The 25,010-nt window shown below is 39.0% G+C and overlaps 1 protein-coding gene and 1 long non-coding RNA gene across 3 annotated transcripts; both read left to right on the top strand.

Annotated features, from left to right (window-relative positions):
- The first annotated feature begins 1,844 nt into the window (after positions 1-1,844).
- On the top strand, positions 1,845-3,804 carry LOC136768750 (uncharacterized). Its single transcript, XR_010822025.1, has 2 exons — positions 1,845-2,242; positions 2,468-3,804. It is a non-coding gene; the product is annotated as an uncharacterized LOC136768750 (long non-coding RNA).
- A 6,229-nt stretch (positions 3,805-10,033) lies between these two features.
- LOC136768747 (CD48 antigen) lies at positions 10,034-24,612 on the top strand. Of its 2 annotated transcripts, XM_066723105.1 has the most exons (7): positions 10,034-10,472; positions 13,426-13,758; positions 17,101-17,373; positions 17,480-17,599; positions 17,860-17,924; positions 18,153-18,221; positions 21,887-24,612. In XM_066723105.1, exons 1-7 carry the CDS (start codon positions 10,409-10,411, stop codon positions 21,968-21,970), a joined length of 1,008 nt encoding a protein of 335 aa, XP_066579202.1. In that variant the 5' UTR covers positions 10,034-10,408; the 3' UTR covers positions 21,971-24,612. The 2 variants fall into 2 exon arrangements, with proteins under 2 accessions (XP_066579202.1, XP_066579203.1); XM_066723106.1 differs by lacking the exon at positions 13,426-13,758.
- Positions 24,613-25,010: the final 398 nt, after the last annotated feature.

Here is a 25,010-nt window from a genome sequence, read left to right as displayed (position 1 = left end):
TTGTTTGTATTAGTCTGTGTTAGGTCTTTGATGACTCCTCCCTTGCAACATGATTAAATTATAGATGAAACAAACAAAACAATTATGTACAATCAACTCAATCAAATCATTATTATTATTATTATTATTATTATTATTATTATTATTATTATTAGCAATAGTAGTATCAGTAGTAGTAGTAATAATAATAATAATAATAATAATAATAATAATAATAATAACTGCAACTCTGTTTCTCCTACAGAACCATTGCATAAATGTTAAACCATTTAGGACAGCACAATTTGAACTGTGTTTGTAGTTTGTAGATTTTTAAAATGTATTAATGTATAATATATAGCACACATGAGACATTATTATAACACATTTTATTTATTGTATTTCAGGTGTGACTCTGGCCTTCTCAGTGTCTGCAGAATTGAATCTAAAAGGCATCATGGGTGAATCGGTCATCTTTCCTTCAGGCTTAAATAATTTGGCACTTTTTTTTTGGCACATTTTACTGCAGTGGCAATATAATCAGAGAGATATTGCAGAAATTAGTCCTCAAAAGAAAGACACAAATAAGTCTCCTAAGTTTAGTGGAAGATTACAGGTGGTTAATAATACCTGGGACTTAAAACTCAGTCTGCTACTCCTAGAGGACACTGGGAGTTATAGGCTCATAGGGGACACAAAAACGGGGCATCTTCCCACACAGACTGTTCACCTTCGTGTGTACGGTAAGAGGTTTCTTTGCGCTCTTTACCCTTGAGCAACAGAAAGAAAATGCTGTGAGTACTTCCTAATTGTAACTACAAAGGGCTTTGTATCAAGAGTTTGGATATGCAGTGACTAACATTAAATAAAGCAATTTCGATAGCTGTTTCACACGTGTACCCCTAGACGAAATGAAAACCAACATCTTAATTGTGAATAGCATAGACTTAAAACCTTCTAATGATCTAAACAATAGAATGGTTATGCACACTTAAACAGGAAAATGTAAACAGGAGCAACATAGTATTTTATAATATTTCATAATTCAGTCATTTGCTAATCAAAGCACATAAAAATATAACAACTACTTCAGAGTAATGAATAAAATAGAACAGTATGACTAAAGAAAGTCTTCCACAACCTGAAAAGGAATTAATCCTTTCCAGTTTATGGGTCACTCAGTCTCTAACCATACTTGGAATCAACAGAGCTAGAAAACCTGTGATATGGCAGAGCAGGTAAAAGAAACACATTTTAGTTTGCTGCAAGATTTGGATTTGTTTTTTTAAGGAAAACTGAAAAAAAAATTAAATAGCTCAATGATTAAATAATTTGGAACATAAGGATATACATTTACTGCAGTGGCAATGAATCCTCAAAAGACATACACAAATAATTCTCAGTTTATTGGAAGATTACAAGTGGCTGATATTACATGGTGTTCAAACCTCAGTCCGCTACGCCTAGAGGACACTGTGAGTTATACATTCATAGGGGGCACAAAATCAGAGCAGCTTCCCACACAGACTGTTCACCTTTGTGTGTACGGTAAGAGGTTTCTCTGCTCTCTTGAGTTGATCAAACCATGATTAACCCTCCTAACTTTTCACAACAATAATTTAACCATTTTCCCCCTCTTGATTTTAGAACTCATCAGTGAAGTCCAAATACGGATTGAAGAGAGCTGGATTGAAAGAAACAGAAGCTGCAAGATATCTGTGCAGTGCAACACAGCCAAGGGCAACAACGTCTCCTACACCTGGAAGAGGGACGGCTCGGCTGTTACAGGTGGAGAGTCTCCCCAGAGCCTGGAGTATTATCTCACCCTAGGGAGCAATGTAATCTTCACCTGAACCGCTGTTAATTCTGTCAATAATAAAACAGCAACTGAAATAGTGGCATGTAGGCATGCAGGTAATTCTGTGTTTACTTTTCCATTAGGAATCATATTTAAATAAGTATATATCATTGAGGCTTCAGCCCTGAATACGCCCACCTGAGATACTGTAACAAAAGTAAAGATGGCTGAATTATGTTGATCAGAATGAATTTGTGCATAGCTTAGCACCTAGGAAAGCAGCAGAAAATGTATTAAACTGATCACAACTAGCAAACAATAAAGAACCGAGAATTGCAGATATTTTTTTAGACTTCCTTGGCAGGTTTCCAGTGTGTCTGTGGAAGACCATCCTGTTCTCCGTGGGCCTGGTCATTATGGTGTCTGCTGTCATTGGGGTGCATGTCAGATGGGTCATCAGAAACAGTTGAGTCGATTTGCAACTTCAAGCCACTTATACTATTTATGGAAGATATCTGGTTCTAGTACCAATTATGATGTCCATGCATAGGGTTTAAGAGCATCCCCTGCCTGGACTGTCTCTATTTATCCTAACTAACATGGTGAAAATGGTTTTAGTTCTTTCACTGTAACAAAAGTGTAAGTCGTCTTTAAATACATGTATAACACGGGATGCTTTATTTGACATAGAAAACACGCATGGCACAGAAGTGGAGAATGAAGACTTCAAGTCATCAGGACCTGGATGTCAATGAAGAGATGGACCACATTTTAATGGCACTCCCATGAGTGTGATGGCAAAGTCAAGTAACTCTTTAGAAACCCTCAAAAACCATGGGCTTCACTTCACTTCAGCATTTTCTCTTTCACTCTCCGTTTAGCACTAGCAAACCTCTATTGGAAGTGCATAAGGCTATTAAACTGTCTGAACAAAATGCATGAATGTAAACAAAACAATACAACACTATTTATCGTGTTGTCTTTTTACAATAGACAAATCACTGTATCTCTGTTCTGATTTTTACTGTGGCATGGGTTAATTTAGTCTTAAAACAAACCATGGGAATATGTCATATAGGTATAGATTGAAGTACAGTCTTTCATACAAGAATTAATAACAATAAATAAAAAGAGGTATAATAATAGACTTATAACCAGCAGAGGGAGACAGCTGTTAAACCATAGCTTTTGCTGTATTCTGTGTGACTGTTCTGGGGCATAATTCTGAATAAACAGACTTACTGAAACTACAACAACAGCGATATTGAACTATTATCTTTGTTTTTAGTTTTGTTATTCACAAATAGTAGTAGGTTGCTAACTGCAGGGCTTGTCTATGAGACATACCGCACTAACCAGATTAAATGTGTACAGTATGTTGCTCCAGAAAAAAACATAATCTCAAAAGTAACATCTCAGCTGACAGCCACATATTGAGGACTACAACAGGGGCAAAAGCATCAGCTATCTAGAACAGGAAGGGTAGAGGAAACCAGACCAAACGGCAAGTGGGGAGGGGAATGATGTAGGTCTCGTTTGATGAAAGTATATTGCAGAGGTTAAACGATTGCTCAACAAACTCTCAGTCCATCTAGGGTCTTTACTCTTTGACATTTGTTGTTGCTGTTACTAAAGCAGTAAATACCATTGTTAATATATTTCCATTTCACAATGAAATCACAGAGATCTGATGATGAGTCACGCATTTATTAATAATTACTTTCCACTACAAAGACACTCGTTAAACTGGAATCGGGTGATGCGGACAACTGAACTAGTCAGTCAGAGTGCTATGGAGTGATTCTGCATGTTAAAGGAAATACAAAATGTGATTTGTTGATTTAAAACCTCATAAACTACTCTGATCTTTTGAATCACAAATAGACAATTCCTCTCATTACATGACACTGAGAAATTTATATACGCATTTATTACATCTAGATTGGATTACTGTAATGCCATTCTGTCAGGGAGCACAAACAGAGCTATTTCTGCACTTCAGTACAAAATGCTGCTGCAAGAACTAACATTAACATTAACATTTAAATCACTAAAGGGACTGGCACCTCCCTACGTAAAAGTTCTCCTTATCGAATCACAGGAAGCCGGTTACTTAGTGCTCCCTAAAATAAACACGAAATCCGCAGGTTGTAGAGCATTCAGTTATAGGGCCCCGAATCTGTGAAATGATCTTCCAGCCAACGTAAGAGATGCCCCCTCTGTCTCAGCCTTTAAATCACACCTGAAGACTCATCTGTTTAGTCTCTGTTTTTCTAGCCCATAATGCCATCGGTGTGCCATGGACATGCAATGCACAATTGTTTTTGGAGATGTCCTGCATTGCATGACCAGTATCTGAGCACAACTGTCTTTTTGTCTTCCAGCAACAGCCCCCTCTGAGGGTCCGATGAGGCACCCCGTCCCCCACCATGGAAGCCCGACGAGGCAAAACCAACCACACCCTACCACAGAGGGCTAAAGAGGCACCCACTCCCCAAGGTCTGATGAGCCATTGCCACCCATGGGCTGTTGATGGTCCAACCCAACATATACTACAGCTCTTTGTAATTCAATCCATGATGTCTTCTCTTGTTTCCACTGGGTTAGAAAAGCCCTGCCCGTGCTTGATATCACTCTGCTTTACATTGTGGCAGTGCAACGCTACTGCAATTGACTGCCATAGTTTTATTAATGGAAGATCTGGAAAAAATCCTACAATTTCCACCAATGGCAACAAAGAAAAATATTACAAAGACAGTAGAAACAAACATAGCAGCCATACCTTTTCTTTGGCATTGAAGCCAAGTCATATTTTAAAATGGTGTGTGTACAAAATATATTTAAGGGAACCATAGTTACCAAGAAAATTATGAGGTGTTAAAATGTATTTCCTTCTTATTTATGTTGTGGTCCGTGAATACAGATAAGTGCAAAATGTGATGTTGCTCACTTGATGTGTCAAAATGTGCTGTTAAAACCACCACACATATACATCATATTCTGCTGTGTTTTGGAAAATGAAAACTATACGTTGGGTGGGTAATGATATCAAAAGCAAAACAATATTTTAGCTTTGGGGAACCTGGGAATGCTGCAATCTATGTTGATTAGTTATTTCTAATAATATATAGATATTTAACAAATAACAACAAATAAATAACCAAAAATCCTAAGGGTTGTTTTTAACTTAAATGGTTCTTACATAGGGTATAACCTGAGGAAGTAGAAAAAGTATACAAGCATGTGCAGCTTCTGAAGACAGACTATCTGCATTTAATTTAAATATAACAGTGTCTGTTACCATCAAGTCAGGCTGTGGGTAACGCGATTGGGTCAGCAAACCAAAATAAGAGCAGCTTTCATTGTTCTGCAATAATGATATACAGATAGTCGGTCTATAACTTTAACTCCTCTGTGACCATGCGATCTTGATTTCCTTGCTATTAAAAATAAATACATGAATTCATACATTTTATTATTTATTACATCTGACAAGGTATGTTATGAGCAGAAGTGAAAATAACCGTTTGCAGATGGACAGGGATTTGTCAAGACCGATGTACATTTCAATACAATAATAAACTGCTCAACCTAAAAGATATTGAAGGCAATGAAGGCAATGAACATGAAGACAATATTTACACGAGGATATCCTACTCTCTCTCTCATGCATGCCTTGTAGATTTAATTTGTCCTTGATTCATTATACTGGGTTTTTACTTTTTTGTTGTGTATCTGCAGAATATTATTGAGGTTTATGTAGCTACTTATTTGTAAGTGTATTCTTACTGTGTGTTCTGGGGTTATACATTCTTCATTATTCATGACTGGATTGATTTTCATAAAACATGTTTCAACAAAATTTGCAAAAACGGGATTGCCAAACTCAGTCCTTATAGAGTAATTGTCTCTTGAGGTTTTAATCTTATGCAAACCCTGCATGATATTGTGTTGATAAACTGCATTAACTAAACGCTATTGCATTAAGTGCTGAAGACGTTCAAATCATCCTCATTTATTTTCTTTTGCTCATCAACATTTACAACATAGCTTGCAAAGTTGTTGTTTTTTCTTTTCTTTAAGATAAAAAAATCACCACATCCACTGTCTCTAAATAAACTTTAACTTTACAAGATATACTTATCTTTTCCTTATCTGAATTATATATTTTTAGGTTGACTCGGTAGCAAAATAGAAGAGAAAAACATCTTTGAAGTCATCCCTGTAAATGTATCAATTTAATGACGTGCCTTAGAAAGAAATCAGCAATAAACATATATTGTTTCTGCATAAATGCTTAAATACATCCATGAATTGCAAGCATCTTCTATAATGTAGAAAATGCATTTCTACTGGTGTCAACCACTAATCGGTTTGCTAAATTCATCTACATTTTCCACCTCGAACGATATTTAGATAACTATATACTTTGGTCTGGTCAGTCTGTGGTTTAAGTGTCTCATGTCTACATGAAACAAATTAAAGCGTTTGAAAGCAACCTTATAGCATGCACATGTCCTGGAGTTAAATTCAGTTTTACATTTTAAAACTGCTGCTGAGATGATGCACATGCACTGTTGATAACTGTTCATTACACTTTTTACAAGCCACTCCTTTATATTAAGTAATGTCCCTGTGCTAGAAAGAAATCTGTCATAGATATTTTGGAGTAAAATACTATTTAATACATTGCTTCTTTGTGTCGCAACTGTACAGTTTGTACAAGGGTTAGCAAAACCGGAAATGGCGTTGGATTTTTATTTCTAAATTGTTCAAAGAAAAAAAAGAGTAAATTGCTAAACTACATATATTGGATTCTATCCAACTCCCCTGCACCCACCCTGAAGCCTTCAGAAGCGTACTGTCATTTCCCTTTTTAGTGAAAGACGCACTGTTTCTGTCTGTGTAAATTCTCAGAAATGAGCGATGCACTGGCCATGGCAAAGACAGAGTGGGGGTGGGGTTGCAGCTTCGGTAAGGAAATGCTTGTCAGTGCAAACCCACCCTGCCGGGGTTTCTACAGAGAGAAACAAAGTCAGAGTTGGTTGTTTTCACACAGTTTAAATAAATAAATGTTGTACACTTGCCTTTTTGAAACATAAAAAGCACTGGACTGTTTTTTAGTGTCCTATGATATATAATGATGTTGTGAGTGGTGTAAAATGGAAAAAATTGTCTTCCTCTTTGAACAAGTCACCATGGCCTTCCCTGAACAGGGATTTCTTGGTATCAATGGCTTCTGTGCAGCATATGGTTTCCCCTTCTGTTTTCCCTTCCTTCCTACTGGAGGCTTGTGGTAAAAACCTTCTGAGAAGGGTGGCATATCCCTATCACAATGTTACATCTGTTCCGTATTGGCTGTAGCAGCTGTCCGAGGAATATGTCAAAGGCCAAATAGTAATCATAATAATAATCAATAAAATAATAATGATAACAGTTAACAAACATTAACTGTAGTGCTGAAAAAAGTAAGAGTCCAACTCCATTCAATCAATAGGAGAGGGCAAATGCATCTTCACATTGCTTGTTTGAATAAATACAAAATACAATTAAATAAATTAAATATTCCTGTCCTTGGAGAAGCATAGTGGCAGAGTGACAATATTGTCTCCAGGACAGCTAGTGAGTACATTTAATAATTAGGAGTTAGACACACAACCACAAATACATATACTATATATAGATATACAGTAGATACACACACACACACACATATATAAAGCAAATGTCTCTATCATGCCATGTCACATGTAACCACACCAATAAAATCAGCACATAGGCAACTGACAACTGCAGTGAAGAATAGCAATACTTCCTGGCCTTTTAATGCTGCCTGGCCATACATGCCATGCCTCGTCCTCACAATTATTTTTGCACATCCTGCGTGCTGCAGAAGGCCGCTGCAAGGACCAGCCAATACTTCCCCCCCGTTGATATATATATATACACACACTCACTCTGCTTATCGTTTCCATAACATGCATCCATTCAAACAGAAACTGATTATTAGAAGTTAATGGTGTGAGGTTAGCCGCTACAGGTTTAATTTAGATCTTGGAATGCCCCGTCATGTTAACCTTGCTGACCCTCAACGAACGAACCCTCCAAGAAATGACCCTTGTACCATTTCTATTACTTTATGTTTTTATTGTACTGTAAACCCCAACAAACTATATATATATATATATATATATATATATATATATATATATATATATATATATATTTGCTATTTACCTATTTAATGGGACAATCATAGGTGTAGATTTAGGGGGAGATGGGGGAATGTAAACCCCAACAAACTATATATTGTTTGTTGGGGTTTACAGTAGCAAATATGAACAACATGCCTTAACATTGTCACCTAAATCTGAAAAACTCCTAGATTGAGAGCCTGTTTATGTCTCTACAATATTTCAGAACATAAAATCTTAAATGACCTATTAGCTATTGGTTCTAGATCTGTATTTATTTTTGGATCCCTAGCCTTTCTCACTATTACTAGACTAAGTGCAGTCAGAAAAGCGAAGTCTCAGTGCTATTAATACAAAGCTGTGGACCACTCCTTTGGTAACATAGTGCCTTCGATCATCTTTACTATTTACACCCACTAAAAATAACATGCTGCTAAAGATCCGACCAGCTGATACGAACGCAAAGATTGAAGATCAAGGTCATATCAGACAAAGTTATCTGATTTCCCTTTGAAGCAACTAGTCAGCAAGGGATGGATCTAGTTTTGCTCTGAGTCTGTCAGATCTCAACTGTCCACAGTAAAGGCAGATTATTCATGATGCGCTGTGCCTGATAAGTAGAAAGGGAAGCCTGCGTTTTTGGGGAGTTTTTTTGGCATTGGTGGAATTCAGGTGATAGTTTACGTCTTCTAATAGGCAGGCTAGCACTGTTCCTGCAACCTTCTCTTTCCGAGTAACTCCAGGGGAGAATAGGAGTTTTGTGGTGTCATTATTTCCCTGACATTCCTCCTTCCCTGTTATTAGGCAGTATGCATCTATGACACCCTATTCTTAAGAAATTTTAGTAGAAGGGGAAGTCTTTTCCTTGAAGGTCTAACTGATAGAACATCACCAACTTCCTCGTAAAACCATAAGTATTTATTCCTCAAAGAGGAAGTCCGAGCAGAAGTGTTTGAAGTCAGAGCAGAACAAGCGAGAAATGAACAGGTGTACTTCTTCTTTCCAAAGCAGTGCAACAACAGGTACACAAATGACAAACAACCCAAAAAAATTCCATTGTCTGTGTCTGAACACCAAGACTGAGATAGTTTTGTTTGTAGTTGTCCACTGTAGCTCCTGCTATTTTTGGAATCTGCCGTCCATTGCTGACAATGTTCTGTTGCCACTTAGCCTGTCCTTTTTCCACAGCATTGTTGAATTAGGCTGCGAAAAGGTCACTGGACTGGGCAGAATGTGTGAAAGTGAAGTTGCACACAGAAAGGAAATGCACAGCCCTTTGCATAACAGAAATGGTGTACTATCACCCTGCAAAGAAAAGGCTGAACAACTACAAACTGAAGCTAACAAGCACATGAAAAGACAGTATATAAACAGTGAGAATGCTTTACTCCAATAGGCTGTCTGAGACCTTTCCCTAGACATGTGGCCATGTACTGTTTGATCTGTGAACGCTGCAGAAAATGGGTCAATGAAACCAGAAAACAAGATGGAAAGCACACTGCAATAACATAAGCCACTGCAGTTTCTACCTGTAAGAAAAGATCAACTGTCTTCACTGTCCCAAGCTGTACAGCATCTTAGCATGGTGTGGGACTCGATGGAACAAAATTAACAAACCAATGCAGTGATGGCCAGCTGTAGTGTAATGGTAGCCCCCTGCACCTACTCTTGGGAATTCCTGATGTAAAATTGGCACAGCACCATTGTTGGGCAAATTTGAATTTGTCCCACAAAACTGACTCAGGGTTCCAGGTGGAGCAATTGCATGAGTGACAGCTGTCAGTCAAAGCTGCTGATGGGTACTGAAGGATGTTTGATGACATTGCTGCTAATAAAAGCAAATATGTCTGTCATTGATGATCAGCAGTCCTCAAAATACTAATAAAGTAGCCATAAAGCATATTGAATAACAATAGATCAATGTCACCATTGTATTTGTTGTAGGTAGTGTATCAGGTTCACCTGCTACACAAGCTCCAGGGCGTGCATTTGTATGAGCCTGCAGACGTGGCAGCCCACACACAAATGAGAAGTGCAATGATTAGGTTTACGATCAAGCGGACCAGCATGCGCAGACCCCAAGCCACAGGCTTCCACCTTCAACAGAGAGACGCAGATGCACAAATGAGCTGCAGATGGCTGCATTGCTGGTTCTGTCTTTGTCAGCCCACGGGAAATGAGGGAAGTCGAGGCTATCATCGATTAGAAGCAATATAAATAATAATTCTAATCTATTTAAAATAAACTGCAGCTTGATACAAAAAAGGGAACTTACAAACTCATGTGGTACATGACTCAGTCAGCAAAAAAATATTGAGTTTTACAAAACCAACCAGAAAGGAAGCAACTCTACTTTTCTTTCTTTTCTTTTTTTATCTGTCTTGAAAATAGTAGAAATAGATAACGGAGTTCCTGACATTTACAGTGATCCACAAAAATGTTTGGGATTCAGGAAGGCCACTATTTCACTCCTGTTTTCCAGGTGTGTCTGCTGTTGTATGGTAAGTGGCTTGTATCCTTTTTTCCAATTGTTTGATTTATATAAGGCAAAAACACAAGCTTGTACTGATCCTAGATTCAGAAGCATTCTCACTCGCCTCGTATCTATAGATCCAGAAGATAACTGCTGTGCATCACCAGAAAAAGTACAATCATGGTCCCCCTAAACCTATGGCTATGGCAAAAGAGCATATTAAAATGCCTAATTATTTGCAGGGTTTCCCTGTATATGTGATTCATGTAAAGTTGAGGAATAAGATAAAGTGCTGTACCAGTCGTATAATTTCACAGTTTTGAGTGTGTTGTTGTTTTGTTTAAAACAAGTGCATCACAAATAAATGCATAAAAAGCAGATATAGGAAATGTAGGAATTCATGGTTTATTATTGGATAGTCTAAAATAAGTACCTTATTATTTTTGTCATTTAGCTGATCCTCTTATCCAGGGCAACTTACATTTGTACCCATTTATATAGCTGGGAATTTTACTGGAGCAATCTAAGTGAAGCACCTGCTCAAGGGTACAACAGCACTGCCCACCTAGGATTTGAACCCACAACCTTCCAGTCATGAGTCCAGAGACCTAATCAGTACTCCACAGTGCTGGCTAGAAGTAGTAGTTTTTGTAGTAGTAGAAGTATGAAAAAAAAAATCTGTTTTACTATGTTAATTAGTGATACAACAGATATCGATACAGTAAAACACTACTTTAAATTAATACATTTATATGATCGAATTTCTTATTTTAATTATGCAGTTCTGTAAACTATAATGGTAAACAAAAATGTTGTGTGATTTGGTTTATTCTGAGAAAATTCTGTTCAGCTTTTCAACTGTTTGTCTCCATTTCTCATCTCCAAATGTATATTCTAAGTACTCCTATTCTATCTGGTACATGTTTCTCATTATTTTAATATATAGATAGTTATTTTAGTAATCCTCTTTGGTTCCAATAGGAAAGTGAGTTGCATGTGCTGAGAAAAGTTTAAAAAAAACATGGTTTATGTAAAGTTCATGAGACATGCTGTTTTCACCAGTCAAGTCTGTTTGGTGTCTTATATATAAACACAAACACCCTGGCCTCTAATATGAATGAAACAGTGAACAGTGGCCAGTGAACTATATTATTATTATTGAAAACATTTGCACTGTAGGCCTACTATAATGTCTTGCAAATGTATATATGTTTTCCAGGCCTGTATGTGTACTGCTGGTGTTTTAAATTATTGTTAATATGGAAACCCAGTCTGTATAATGGCTAAGGGGGTAAGGCCTATTTTAATATTTTGAATAGTTTGTATTTCATTTTTATTTTCATGGAGGGGGGGCAGAGTATTATGCAGATTTGTACCACTAAAAAAAAAAACATATCAGTACCATAATGCATACAATAATGCATTTCCAATTCTTAACCAACATAGTGCAGTCATAACTTGCAGATTTTTATTTTTCTTATTGTCTTATTTACAGTTTCTCCCAGTAGTTTGACCTCTTTACAAAACACAAAACCAATATAAATGGTGACCATAGCAAATCAATTTTAAATAAAAAGGAAAGCTAATAAAATGTGCAACACCTGCAAGAGACAAATTATATATATATATATACACTCACCTAAAGGATTATTAGGAACACCTGTTCAATTTCTCATTAATGCAATTATCTAATCAACCAATCACATGGCAGTTGCTTCAATGCATTTAGGGGTGTGGTCCTGGTCAAGACAATCTCCTGAACTCCAAACTGAATGTCTGAATGGGAAAGAAAGGTGATTTAAGCAATTTTGAGCGTGGCATGGTTGTTGGTGCCAGACGGGCCGGTCTGAGTATTTCACAATCTGCTCAGTTACTGGGATTTTCACGCACAACCATTTCTAGGGTTTACAAAGAATGGTGTGAAAAGGGAAAAACATCCAGTATGCGGCAGTCCTGTGGGCGAAAATGCCTTGTTGATGCTAGAGGTCAGAGGAGAATGGGCCGACTGATTCAAGCTGATAGAAGAGCAACTTTGACTGAAATAACCACTCGTTACAACCGAGGTATGCAGCAAAGCATTTGTGAAGCCACAACACGTACAACCTTGAGGCGGATGGGCTACAACAGCAGAAGACCCCACCGGGTACCACTCATCTCCACTACAAATAGGAAAAAGAGGCTACAATTTGCACAAGCTCACCAAAATTGGACAGTTGAAGACTGGAAAAATGTTGCCTGGTCTGATAAGTCTCGATTTGTGTTGAGACATTCAGATGGTAGAGTCAGAATTTGGCGTAAACAGAATGAGAACATGGATCCATCATGCCTTGTTACCACTGTGCAGGCTGGTGGTGGTGGTGTAATGGTGTGGGGGATGTTTTCTTGCCACACTTTAGGCCCCTTAGTGCCAATTGGGCATCGTTTAAATGCCACGGCCTACCTGAGCATTGTTTCTGACCATGTCCATCCCTTTATGACCACCATGTACCCATCCTCTGATGGCTACTTCCAGCAGGATAATGCACCATGTCACAAAGGTCGAATTATTTCAAATTGGTTTCTTGAACATGACCATGAGTTCACTGTACTAAAATGGCCACCACAGTCACCAGATCTCAACCCAATAGAGCATCTTTGGGATGTGGTGGAACGGGAGCTTCGTGCCCTGGATGTGCATCCCACAAATCTCCATCAACTGCAAGATGCTATCCTATCAATATGGGCCAACATTTTTAAAGAATGCTTTCAGCACCTTGTTGAATCAATGCCACGTAGAATTAAGGCCGTTCTGAAGGCGAAAGGGGGTCAAACACAGTATTAGTATGGTGTTCCTAATAATCCTTTAGGTGAGTGTATATTAGCTATATTAAAACATCAAAATGCATTTTTAAAACATGCTACAAGAAGTGTGTTACACTTCTCAATAGCTGAATTAATTAAATAATCTATTAGGTTTATAATTTGAGTTATTGTGTTTCCAGCTCTTCAGGGTCCAATCAGAGGCTCCCCTCCAGTGCTGGTCAATGGAATCCTGGGAGAGTCGGTTGTCCTGCCTTCAGGGCTCGACGAGAGACAGTACAGCTCAGTCAGTCCAGACCTGGTGCAATGGGAAAGGGATGGGAAGACTGTCATCCAATTCATAAATAATAAGACAGTAGAGACTAATTTATCCAGAGGTAGAGTTTCTTTGAGCACAGAAGACGGGTCTCTGACCATCAGTTCTCTGAAAGCTGAAGACAGAGGAAATTACATGTTCAGTGGAGGTGGATCATCAGAGCAGTTTCCTGGAAAAAATGTTACTCTTCATGTGTATGGTAATAAACTATTGTTTACCAGTAACCAATGTAAACCAGTTACACATAATAAGTTTAAACCCCTACAGAGAGGAATGTTATTCCCAAACACGTCTCCTTGACCTGCAGTGTTTCAGTTCCATAGAGTTTGTGGCAGCCCAGTCTTCAGTGATTTAATTAATTGATAGCCTGTACAATTTAATAAATAAAATATAAACACTCAATAGGTACTTCATGGTACTCATCCATATGTGCTACACCAGTGGTGGGCAGCTTGCAGCCCACGGGCCAAATGAAACCCATCTGGGGTTCTGATTGCAGCCCCCTAAAAAGTGTTGATGGCTGTTGTCCCAGCATATGAAAAATATATACATACATACATACATACATAAAATCTGACACAAGTGCAGTCTGCAATAGAGACTTTATTAAAATATCATGAAGAGAACGTCTTGCCCATTCTCACAGAAAACAGTTTGCCGGCAAGAGCGCTATAGACAGGGACGGGACGCTACACATGCCCGTGTATTCGGGAGAGGAGACACGGACCCACACTCTGGACGTGTTTGTACAAGTGCAATTATTTCCCCATTTTGCCAATTTACTCCATTATGTTTACTAGGCTATTGGTTCGTACTCACTACCAAGCACTACTCAGGCGGCAAAGGCAAACGATACGTCAATTCAGGTGCGTTTTTGCGCAACAGTTCATTAGTTGTGTGGTTGTGTTTTTGCGTTGTGGTCACTGGACCCAGCGAGCACAGAGCATTTGAGCCAGTGAATTAGTATGCGACTCGGTTCATGGTCGAGTAACGAGAGCGTCTTGACACATTGCAGAAAAGTTAAATCAACTCAAATAAACGAGAAAAAGCAAGCCATTACTTTGTGTGTATATCTATTGTGATGTGCAACGTTGTGTGTTAGCTGGGTAATGTCAAACTTTATAAAATTAAAGATAAAATAAGTTGTTTTGAGCAATCAATCAATCGCAGATCTGCACATCCAAACTTTTGGTAGATATAGATATAGACGTTGTAGCAACATTGTGTGTTGGGTACTGCATTACAATCAAATTAAATCCTTTTAAACAAACTACCTACCATTCACACTGTTGTCGTACGATTATGAAAATGAATCGCTTTGCTGGTCAAAATAACTGGGCAGTTTGTACAGAAGGCGAGTGAACAGCAGCGCTGACTGATAAGATACATCGTTTAAAAGCAAACGAACCCAGTGTGAGGGGTAACACGTTTGCCTGTATAGAGATCGTATCTTTTGCATGGTTTATTGGTAACATCTGACATATGTCTGACAACAGTCAGCATTACATACACCAACCTATTGGTTCACCAATAACACTCAGAATTGCTGCGACTATATTATCTTCAACCTCCGCCATTTCTAACAACTTGTTCCCTCGTCCATGCCCTTGCGGAGCGGCAGCGACTGAAGGAGCCTAATGGCGCCGCTTGCGCTTCAGCGCCCCTTCAGCGCAGTGAACACAAGCGCGCTGAGTCCCAGAAGTCTGTGCGGTAAAGGCGGAAACGCGTCAGCTGGGAAGACAGCAGCGGCGGTGCGTATACACGTTAGCTGGGCATAATTGTTCAATTATCAAGGAAATAATACGTAGATTGATCAAATAAAATGATTATATAATCATGATTTAAATATACGATTAGAAAGTTAAACCAAAAAATGTTTTGGAAACTATCATTTAATTAATTACTGAAGTAGTATGCTATAAAACTAGGCGGTGATATTAACAGTGTATTTCAAAATTATTATTATTATTATTATTATTATTATTATTATTACTATTTTAACTAAATACAAATACAAGAAAAGACTGCGTACGTACTTTTTCAGACAAAGGCAAACGCTGGCGCTGAAGTGAGCGCTTTTAGCTTCACCTCCACCTCACTCAAGTGCACACTCAGTGACGTCAGCACTACGTCACGCACAGTGTACCCTTGTAGAGGGTGCAGAGCGGGTGTGCCATTTGGGATACAATACAATAATAAGTTCCCGCCTCACAAAACTTCCCACCCCCTTTCCAGTTCAGTCTCTGAGATTTCTACGCAGTGCTGAGCATGCGCATTTTTAAACTCGAAAACTCATGAGCAAACTTCATTTCCCAGCGGCCACTGCGCATTGATCTCGAAAACTGCGGGAACACATTAGATTAATGGAAGGAAAATGCGCTTACGTTAAGTAGAATAATTAATTACCAGCGGTATGATGGATGCTGATTATTAAATAAGATATTATACAATTAGTATTTGTAAAATGAATACACGTTGATATTAGATTATTTATTTAACGGATTTGTTTTTATACTCTTAATTTAAAATGTAAAGTTATATGTGATGTGTATGATTTGTAAAAGAGTCATATTTGTTGAGGTTTTGTCAAATATGATTGTACAATGTAACCTTTAATATTATTATTACATCACAGAATCTACCGATACGTTCCACATGCCATTCTGTAGCTATACTAATAATGGATTGTACATCTTAAAATAAAACACCCCCACCCCTTCCTTTTCATTAATAAAGTACAGTAATACATGCAATTACATAGAACATCTTATTGTTTGTAATACATGTAACTAATGGTGTGAACGTGTTAAATTCAAATCATCCAAATTATTTTCTCGATTTAAATGTATCACTATCGTTAATTTAATAAAGGTTATTTCACACTGGCCACATTTCTATAAATTCTGATGCTGTATTATGCAACATAATGCTTGTTTTTGTTTTTAGTTATGTACAAATAAATATATCCACATATCACTGCATAGAATAGTACAGCGTTTAACAGTATTTTGACAGACTGTTTTAGTATTGAATCTTTATTCATTTAAATATGAATTACTTATTAATTAAATGCATCATCAGTGAGCCGCTGTAAATGTACATAAGTGTTCGATATGTTATTAAGGAACACAGGATTAAAGATTTCGGGAAAGGACTTTTCACACAAAAGTACAAAAGTACGAAAATAAAAGTCCCGATGGGAAACGTGCGTGTCTTCTATTTCGCTGTGCAGACATAAGTTTAACAGACAATTATTATAAATCTCCTTCCAGTATTACAATGTATTCCCGGTGTTTCAAGGTCAATGCGCAGGGGCCGCTGGGAAATTAAGTTTGCTCATACGAATTTCGAGTTTAAAAATGCGCATGCTCAGCATTGTGTAGAAATCTAAGCGAAGGGGTTTTGGCTTAGTAACTCAGCCGCTAACCCCAGGGAATTTCAAAACTCAGTGCCTATGGTACACGGTACAGTAATTGTAGGTACTGGGTAGTGAAGATATTTTTTTTCTACTTTGTTTAATCATAATAGTTTTCTTTAACAGAGAGGATCAGATCGGTGCAAATACAATCACAGCGGAGCTACGGGACAGACAACAAAACCTGCCACTTGACTTTAAACTGCACTGTGACGGGCGGCAGCCAGGTTGATCTAATTTGGCTGAAAGGCAAGAACAAGAATCCAGAAGAAACAAAGCAATCGGTTCTGCAGTCGACTGTTAAACCTACAGATGATGATTATTCCTACACCTGTGTCGCCTCCAATCCTGTCAGCAATCAGTCTGATACCATTGAGGGTAATGAGTGCTACACACAGGGTAAGCAAATATAGTATGTATTAAACTAAGTATATTTTCAGACTAAAACATTTACAACATAATACTACAACATCAGCTAAATATGTTTGTGTGTTTATTAATACAGATCCAAATCATAAAATTGAAACAATCTACATTGCTGCTGCTGCTGCAGCTGGTGGATTCCTCTTTTTGGTTTTGTTACTCATCACACTGGTTCATTGCTGCTGTAAAAATAGCAAAAAAGGTATGTAAGCCAAATGTAAAAGATCCCTTCTATACTAAAAAAATATTCTGATAAAGGTTCACTAGATTTTAGATGATTTTGATTTTTTTCAATTTAATTTTCTATTCAAGGACACAACAGATTTCTTAAATATATTTATAATCCACATAATTATATTATAATTTATGTATTATTATTATTAATTATTATTATTATTATTATTATTATTATTATTATTATTATCATTGTCATTATTTATGTGTTTTTGCTTTTCTTTATAGAAGTAGAAGATCCAGCTCAAACTCTTTATGCTGAAATTGATAACATACATCATAGAAGAAATAAGGTCAGAAAAAGACCCTTTCAGAATACAAAACTGACAACAGAATTGCTTTACAGTATTTCTGTTGAAACAATATTGGCATGCTACTTTCAATGTCTTACAATATCCTTACTGACCATCCAGAATAGTAATGATTAATGTGATAAGGTGATCATTTACTTCTACTTTTGCCTCCTCTGCTCAATAAGTTAATCTTTAATACTGTTTAATATTCTTTTTCTATTTTTACAGTCATCCTCTGATGTATATAACTTACCACGTGAACTTACCACGTGTTATGATGTTGTGAAGGAGAGAAAAGTGAGTATATCTATCTTATCAATCTATGTATATATATATATATTTTTTTTTTTATTTATTATTGTTTTTATTTCTTGGCAGACACCCTTATCCAGGGCAACTTTCAACATAAGTGCAAAACAAAGTGCAAAAATACAGTTCAGTAAAGGCATCAATCATTACAAATTCAATTTACATGAAACATAGCAATTCAAAATATAATACATTTTACAACTTTCAATTTACACAGGCAAGTACAGTAAGTGAGGTCCTACATCCTGGATGGTAAAAGCTGTCAAGATGTAGGGTCACAGTCAAGGGCTACGGGAAAGGGAGCAAGGAGGAAAACAATCAAGAACGCGAGAAGCATAATAAAAACTGTGAAGTGCTATCTAGTGTGGATTAAAAGGACTAAAATTATAAGAACTGTCTGAAAACATGTGTCTTGAGTAAGTGCTGGAAGGAGATCAAGGACTCAGCTGTTTTGACTTCGGTGGGCAGGTCGTTCCACCATTTAGGGTCCAGGGATGAGAAGGAGCGGCTCTGGAGGAAGGAGAGTGGAGAGGAGGCAGAGTTAGTCTTCTGGCACTGGAGGAGCGCAGTGGTCTGGAGGGGATGTATGGAGAGATGAGTGACTGAAGGTAGCTTGGTGCAGTGTGGTCGAGACAGCGGTAGGTGAGGGTCAAAGTCTTGAACTGAATGCGTGCCGCTATCGGGAGCCAGTGGAGGGAACAGAGCAGTGGAGTAGCATGTGCGAATCGTGGCAGAGAGAATATCGGACGAGCCGCAGAGTTCTGGATGTGCTGGAGTGGCCGGGTAGTGGATGCAGGCAGGCCGGCCAGGAGGGAGTTGCAGTATCCAGGCGGGAGAGGACCAGAGACTGGACGAGTAGCTGAGTCGAGTAGTCGGTGAGGAAGGGATGGATCCGGCGTATGTTGCTCAGGAAGAATGTGCAGGTGCGCGTCAGCGTGGTGATGTGCTGGGTGTAGGAGAGCGCAGGATCGAGGGTGACTCCTAGATTTTTAGCAGAAGAAGAGGGAGAGAGTGTGATGGATTCCAACGGGATTGAGATGGAGAGATCATTAGAAGGTGAGGAAGAGTGGGGGAAGAACAGGAGATCTGATTTGGAGAGGTTGAGCTTGAGGTGGTGCGAATGCATCCAGGCGGAGATAGCAGACAAGCAGGAAGAGATGCGAGAGGGTATGACAGGGTCAGACGAGGGAAAAGATCTGGGCATCATCAGTGTAGAAGTGGTAGGAGAAGCCATGGGATGTGATGAACAGGAGGGGGCCCAGGATGGAGCCTTGGGGTTGGGGGGTGGATGAGGAACCTCGCCATGTCACTTGGTATTACCGGTCGTTGAAGTGGGAGGAAAACCAGGTGAGAGCAATCCCAGAGATTCCAAGGTCAGAGAGGCAGGAGAGGAGGATGGAGTGATCGATGGTGTCAAATGCTGCAGAGAGGTCAAGAAGGATGAGGACTGAGGAGAGGGAGGCTGCCCGAGCGCGGCTGAGGGAGTCAGTGACAGCCAGGAGAGCCGTTTCAGTGGAGTGAGCTGTGCGGAAGCCGGATTGCAGAGGATCAAGGAGTGAGTGTTGGGACAGAAAGTCAGATAGCTGACGGTGGACTGCCCGCTCGAGAGTCTTTGAGAGGAAGGGGAGTAGGGAGACAGGGTGGTAGTTCTGAGGAGAGGTGGCATCAAGGGTTGGTTTCTTGAGCAGTGGGATGACAGCAGCTTGTTTAAATGCAGAGGGGAAACAGCCAGAGAGGAGTGAGGAGTTGAGGAGGGAGGAGATGAACAGTAGTAGATCAGGAGTGGTTGCTTGGAGGAGGCAAGAAGGGAGAGGGTCCAGGGCACATGTAGGTTTGTGACGTAGGAGGAGAGTGGAAACTTCAGCATCAGAGAGGTGAGAATGAAGAAAAGGATGCTTGATCGTTGGGAGGTTTGGGTGTGATGGGAGATGAGGGTGGAGTTTTGAAGAGCCTGCGGATGTCTGCAGTCTTGGAGGAAAAGCAGGATGCAAAATCTTCAGCAGTGAGAGATGAGGGGGGGGACACAGAGCAGAGATTATGGTGGAAGGTGACAGAGGGAGTGGGTGGAGTGGGGAGGGGAGGGAAAGGGAGAAGGAGATGAAGTGGTGGTCCGAGATGTCCATGGGTGTCACGGAGAGTGTTGAAGGGGAGCAGCCTCTAGAGAAGATGAGATCTAGCTGGTGGCCAGCCCTGTGATTGGGGGGAGACTGGGAGAGAGAGAAGTTTAAGGAGTGAAGGAGAGGAAGAAGTCCAGTACAGTGGGAAGGGTTGAGAGGTGAATGTTGAAGACTCCCAGGAGGATGGTAGGTGAGGACAGCGAGGGGAGGGAGGAGAGAAGAAAGTCAAGTTCATCCTGGAAGGAGGTGAGTGGACCAAGTGGACGGTAGAGAACTAGAAGGAAGAGGTGAGAGGGAGAGGTGATTTACACAGCAAGGAATTCAAAGCTGTGGGTCATGATATAGGAGAGAGAGGGGGGACAGTGAAGAGGAGAGAAGGGGAGAGTAGGAGCCTTCTTCCTCCTCCCCGCCTGGTAATATGAGGGGAGTGGGACAGGACAAACAGAGAGGATAAGGCAGCAGGGTTGTAAAAGTTTTATGTAGGTGTGAAAAAATACTGTAAATTAAAAATGCTTTCAAAAATAGACATGTTAATAGATTATATTTTCAATTAAATGCAAAGTGAGTGAACAGTAGAAACATCTACATCAAATCCATACTTGGTGTGATCACCCTTTGCCTTCAAAACAGCATCAATTCTAGGTACACTTGCACAAAGTCAGGGATTTTGTTGGCATATAGTCAGGTGTCTGATTAAACAATTATACCAAACAGGTGCTAATGATCATCAATTCAACATGTAGGTTGAAACATAATCATTAACTGAAACAAAAACTGCTGTGTAGGAGGAATAAAACTGGGTGAGGAACAGCCAAACTCAGCTAACAGGCTAACTGATAAATACGTATACATTTAGCTAACCGTATTTATTAAACTTAAGACTGCTTTATGTTTGTGTTACTTTAGAATATAATGCTTTATATTACAACTAGGTATGATTAAATTCTGATTTTAATGTCTTCTATCTTTGTGTCGTTTGAGAGCTGCAACAAATGCTACTATAAACTAAAGTATATTACATGTTAATAAATGCTTAATCAGAATAAAAACAAACAAAACACAAAAACTCAGCTCAGATAGCTTTTTAAATTAGCTATTATTGTATGTTCTTCTTTAGAATGTAACAGCATGGGACGTAATGAGGCTTTAAGTATGTTATGAATGTGGCCCACAAGGTTGTATTCATACAGTACACAATAATTAAAACAATACATCTTTCTAAATAACAAAGCATAATAAAGCCATCATAACATCTAACACTCTCTCAAGTGAGCAACCACAGACCATTTACAGAACTGTTGCTGTTCCAAAGGTAAGTATACATATTAACCATACCTTTATAAAGACGTGAATCTTCTGTGCCATAGTAAACTGTGACAGAACTAAATCCACTTGTCTCTTCAAACTTACTCCTTTCCTAGGCAGTTTGCCCTGGTATGTCAACAGAAACTTACTGTATAAAGTATAAAATAAAGTTTATATTTTCCTTGCAAATGTCCTTGTAATACTGATACTTTGATCCATTGCTTCCCTCAGCATGGACCCCCCAGTCAGACATTGTACGACACAGTGAAGTTTGATTGTAAGGAGGGTTTCTCACAGTACCAAGATGTCAACTGAACATCACCCAGGATGATTTTTCTTCAGACAGAAACATGAATATTTTACTGTGTTAAGATACTGTGCCCTATTAATTTATGAAGCCCATGGAGCCTTTCTGGTAAAGATTAATTCTGTTTCAGGATTGAGATGAATAAAAACAATAACAATAATCCAGTGGCACTCTACTGCCATAATAAAAACAGGAGATTTTAGCACAGGATATGTATTGTTTTTTTCTGGGACATATCATAAGCTTTGTCTGAGGGGAACACTGGGAACAAGATGGGATTGCAAGGGTTTCTGCCCAATATACACATTTTCTTGCACATCTCTAAAATAATTTCCAGTTTTGACTGGGGAGTATTTGGTGAAATTGATTTAATGTGAACTGGCTAACATAAATATGTCTAAAAAAAAAGTAATGCAGTGTTCTCTGTTTTTTCCCCTTCAATGCTCTATGTGTGTCCTAAAGCAATCTACATGTTCAGTAGTTTGATGTATTTTGCCTAATTTTGGAGTAACCATCTGGAAGTTATGAATCTTGTGTTGCTACAGAAGAGGACTGACTTAATCTATGTCATTTTGTGAATGTAATATATATATATATATATATATATATATATATTTATCACTCACCTAAATGATTATTAGGAACACCATACTAATACTGTGTTTGACCCCCTTTCGCCTTCAGAACTGCCTTAATTCTACGTGGCATTGATTCAACAAGGTGCTGAAAGCATTCTTTAGAAATGTTGGCCCATATTGATAGGATAGCATCTTGCAGTTGATGGAGATTTGTGGGATGCACATCCAGGGCACGAAGCTCCCGTTCCACCACATCCCAAAGATGCTCTATTGGGTTGAGATCTGGTGACTGTGGTGGCCATTTTAGTACAGTGAACTCATGGTCATGTTCAAGAAACCAATTTGAAATGATTCGACCTTTGTGACATGGTGCATTATCCTGCTGGAAGTAGCCATCAGAGGATGGGTACATGGTGGTCATAAAGGGATGGACATGGTCAGGAACAATGCTCAGGTAGGCTGTGGCATTTAAACGATGCCCAATTGGCACTAAGGGGCCTAAAGTGTGCCAAGAAAACATCCCCCACCCCATTACACCACCACCACCAGCCTGCACAGTGGTAACAAGGCATGATGGATCCATGTTCTCATTCTGTTTACGCCAAATTCTGACTACCATCTGAATGTCTCAACAGAAATCGAGACTCATCAGACCAGGCAACATTTTTCCTGTCTTCAACTGTCCAATTTTGGTGAGCTTGTGCAAATTGTAGCCTCTTTTTCCTATTTGTAGTGGAGATGAGTGGTACCCGGTGGGGTCTTCTGCTGTTGTAGCCCATCCGCCTCAAGGTTGTACGTGTTGTGGCTTCACAAATGCTTTGCTGCATACCTCGGTTGTAACGAGTGGTTATTTCAGTCAAAGTTGCTCTTCTATCGGCTTGAATCAGTCGGCCCATTCTCCTCTGACCTCTAGCATCAACAAGGCATTTTCGCCCACAGGACTGCCGCATACTGGATGTTTTTCCCTTTTCACACCATTCTTTGTAAACCCTAGAAATGGTTGTGTGTGAAAATCCCAGTAACTGAGCAGATTGTGAAATACTCAGACCGGCCCGTCTGGCACCAACAACCATGCCACGCTCAAAATTGCTTAAATCACCTTTCTTTCCCATTCAGACATTCAGTTTGGAGTTCAGGAGATTGTCTTGACCAGGACCACACCCCTAAATGCATTGAAGCAACTGCCATGTGATTGGTTGGTTAGATAATTGCATTAATGAGAAATTGAACAGGTGTTCCTAATAATCCTTTAGGTGATTGTGTATATATATATGTATATATATATATATATATATATATATATATATATATATATATATATATATATAGTTGTGTTCCCACCGCATGTTAAAAGAATTTCTAGCTGTGCAATTAATTTAGTGTCTTACTGGCTAGTTAATAAAATGTAATATGTTTGCCAATGGTAAACTTCATGGTAAAAGAATGAAATGCAAAGATAATATTGAAAACAACAGCACCTAATGGTGTCCAAAGGCAAGGTAAATAAGAACATAATGTAACAACTTGGGGTTGTAAGATATTATTTGTTAGAATTTATTTTTCTATTGGAAATTCTATACCATCTGGTTTGGTAGAGGAAACGGACCTCCTCCCTTTCATCTGGTAGCCCCTGGTAGCCCTGGTAACCCTATCTTTATGACCAGAGACCAAAAGGGACCTGTCCTATGATTGTGTCCTAGCCAAATTCAGTGACCCCCTACTTCTAGATTACTTTAGCATAAGACACCCAAGTCATGGTGGTGGCAAAATGCTATTGGTTGGAAAGAAACCTTATAAAAGGGAAAACAAAGAGAATTTGAGTGCTCTTAACTTCTTCATCCTGCGACGAGAGACAAGACTGAGCTGGAGAGGAGAGAGAGAGAGAGACACACCGCTTCCTGCCTGACCAGACTGGCCTATAAGCTGTACTGTGAGGGGAAAGAAGAAAATGGGTATTATCTGTTTCTTACTGTAATCCAGCAGAAGCTTAATATTACTTATTTTCAGTAATATAATTTAATGATATTAGTTTCCTATTTTTGTCAAAATAAATGATTATTGCACATCTGTGACTTGACCGCAAAAAGAATCTTAAAAGAGAAACCAATTGACTTGAGTATTTATTTAGATTGACTGAAAAACCAAGCAATCCCAAATTCTCTTACATGGTTCTTCGTAAAGCAGCAAATGATGGAGAGGATGCAGGGTTTAAAAAACAGGAACGTTTAAGTGCGCAACCCTCTCTCACTCACTGCTCTGCACTCTGCACTGAACTGTATCTCAGCTGGAACTAAACTTGAACTGACTATTTAACCCCTCTGGTGCTGTGACTGCCTCCCCCAATTATGCCACCCTCTGTGTTCTCACACGAGGCTAACCCTTCACCCCGGAGCTAACATAACTAAAGTAACAAGCACACACATGCACCTGACACATGTGCACGTACACCATAAACCACCCCACCCCAATC

This window comes from Amia ocellicauda, chromosome 14 (assembly GCF_036373705.1).
Source record: "Amia ocellicauda isolate fAmiCal2 chromosome 14, fAmiCal2.hap1, whole genome shotgun sequence".
NCBI lineage: Eukaryota > Metazoa > Chordata > Actinopteri > Amiiformes > Amiidae > Amia > Amia ocellicauda.
This window is presented reverse-complemented; position numbering and strand designations above follow the sequence as displayed.

Coding starts and splice junctions, on each gene's coding strand:
- LOC136768747 (XM_066723105.1), top strand. CDS start 10,409: ATGTTTGGGATTCAGGAAGGCCACTATTTCACTCCTGTTTTCCAGGTG. Junction 17,600..17,859: donor CTGTAAAAATAGCAAAAAAG/GTATGTAAGCCA, acceptor TTTTCTTTATAG/AAGTAGAAGATCCAGCTCAA. Junction 18,222..21,886: donor ATGTTGTGAAGGAGAGAAAA/GTGAGTATATCT, acceptor TGCTTCCCTCAG/CATGGACCCCCCAGTCAGAC.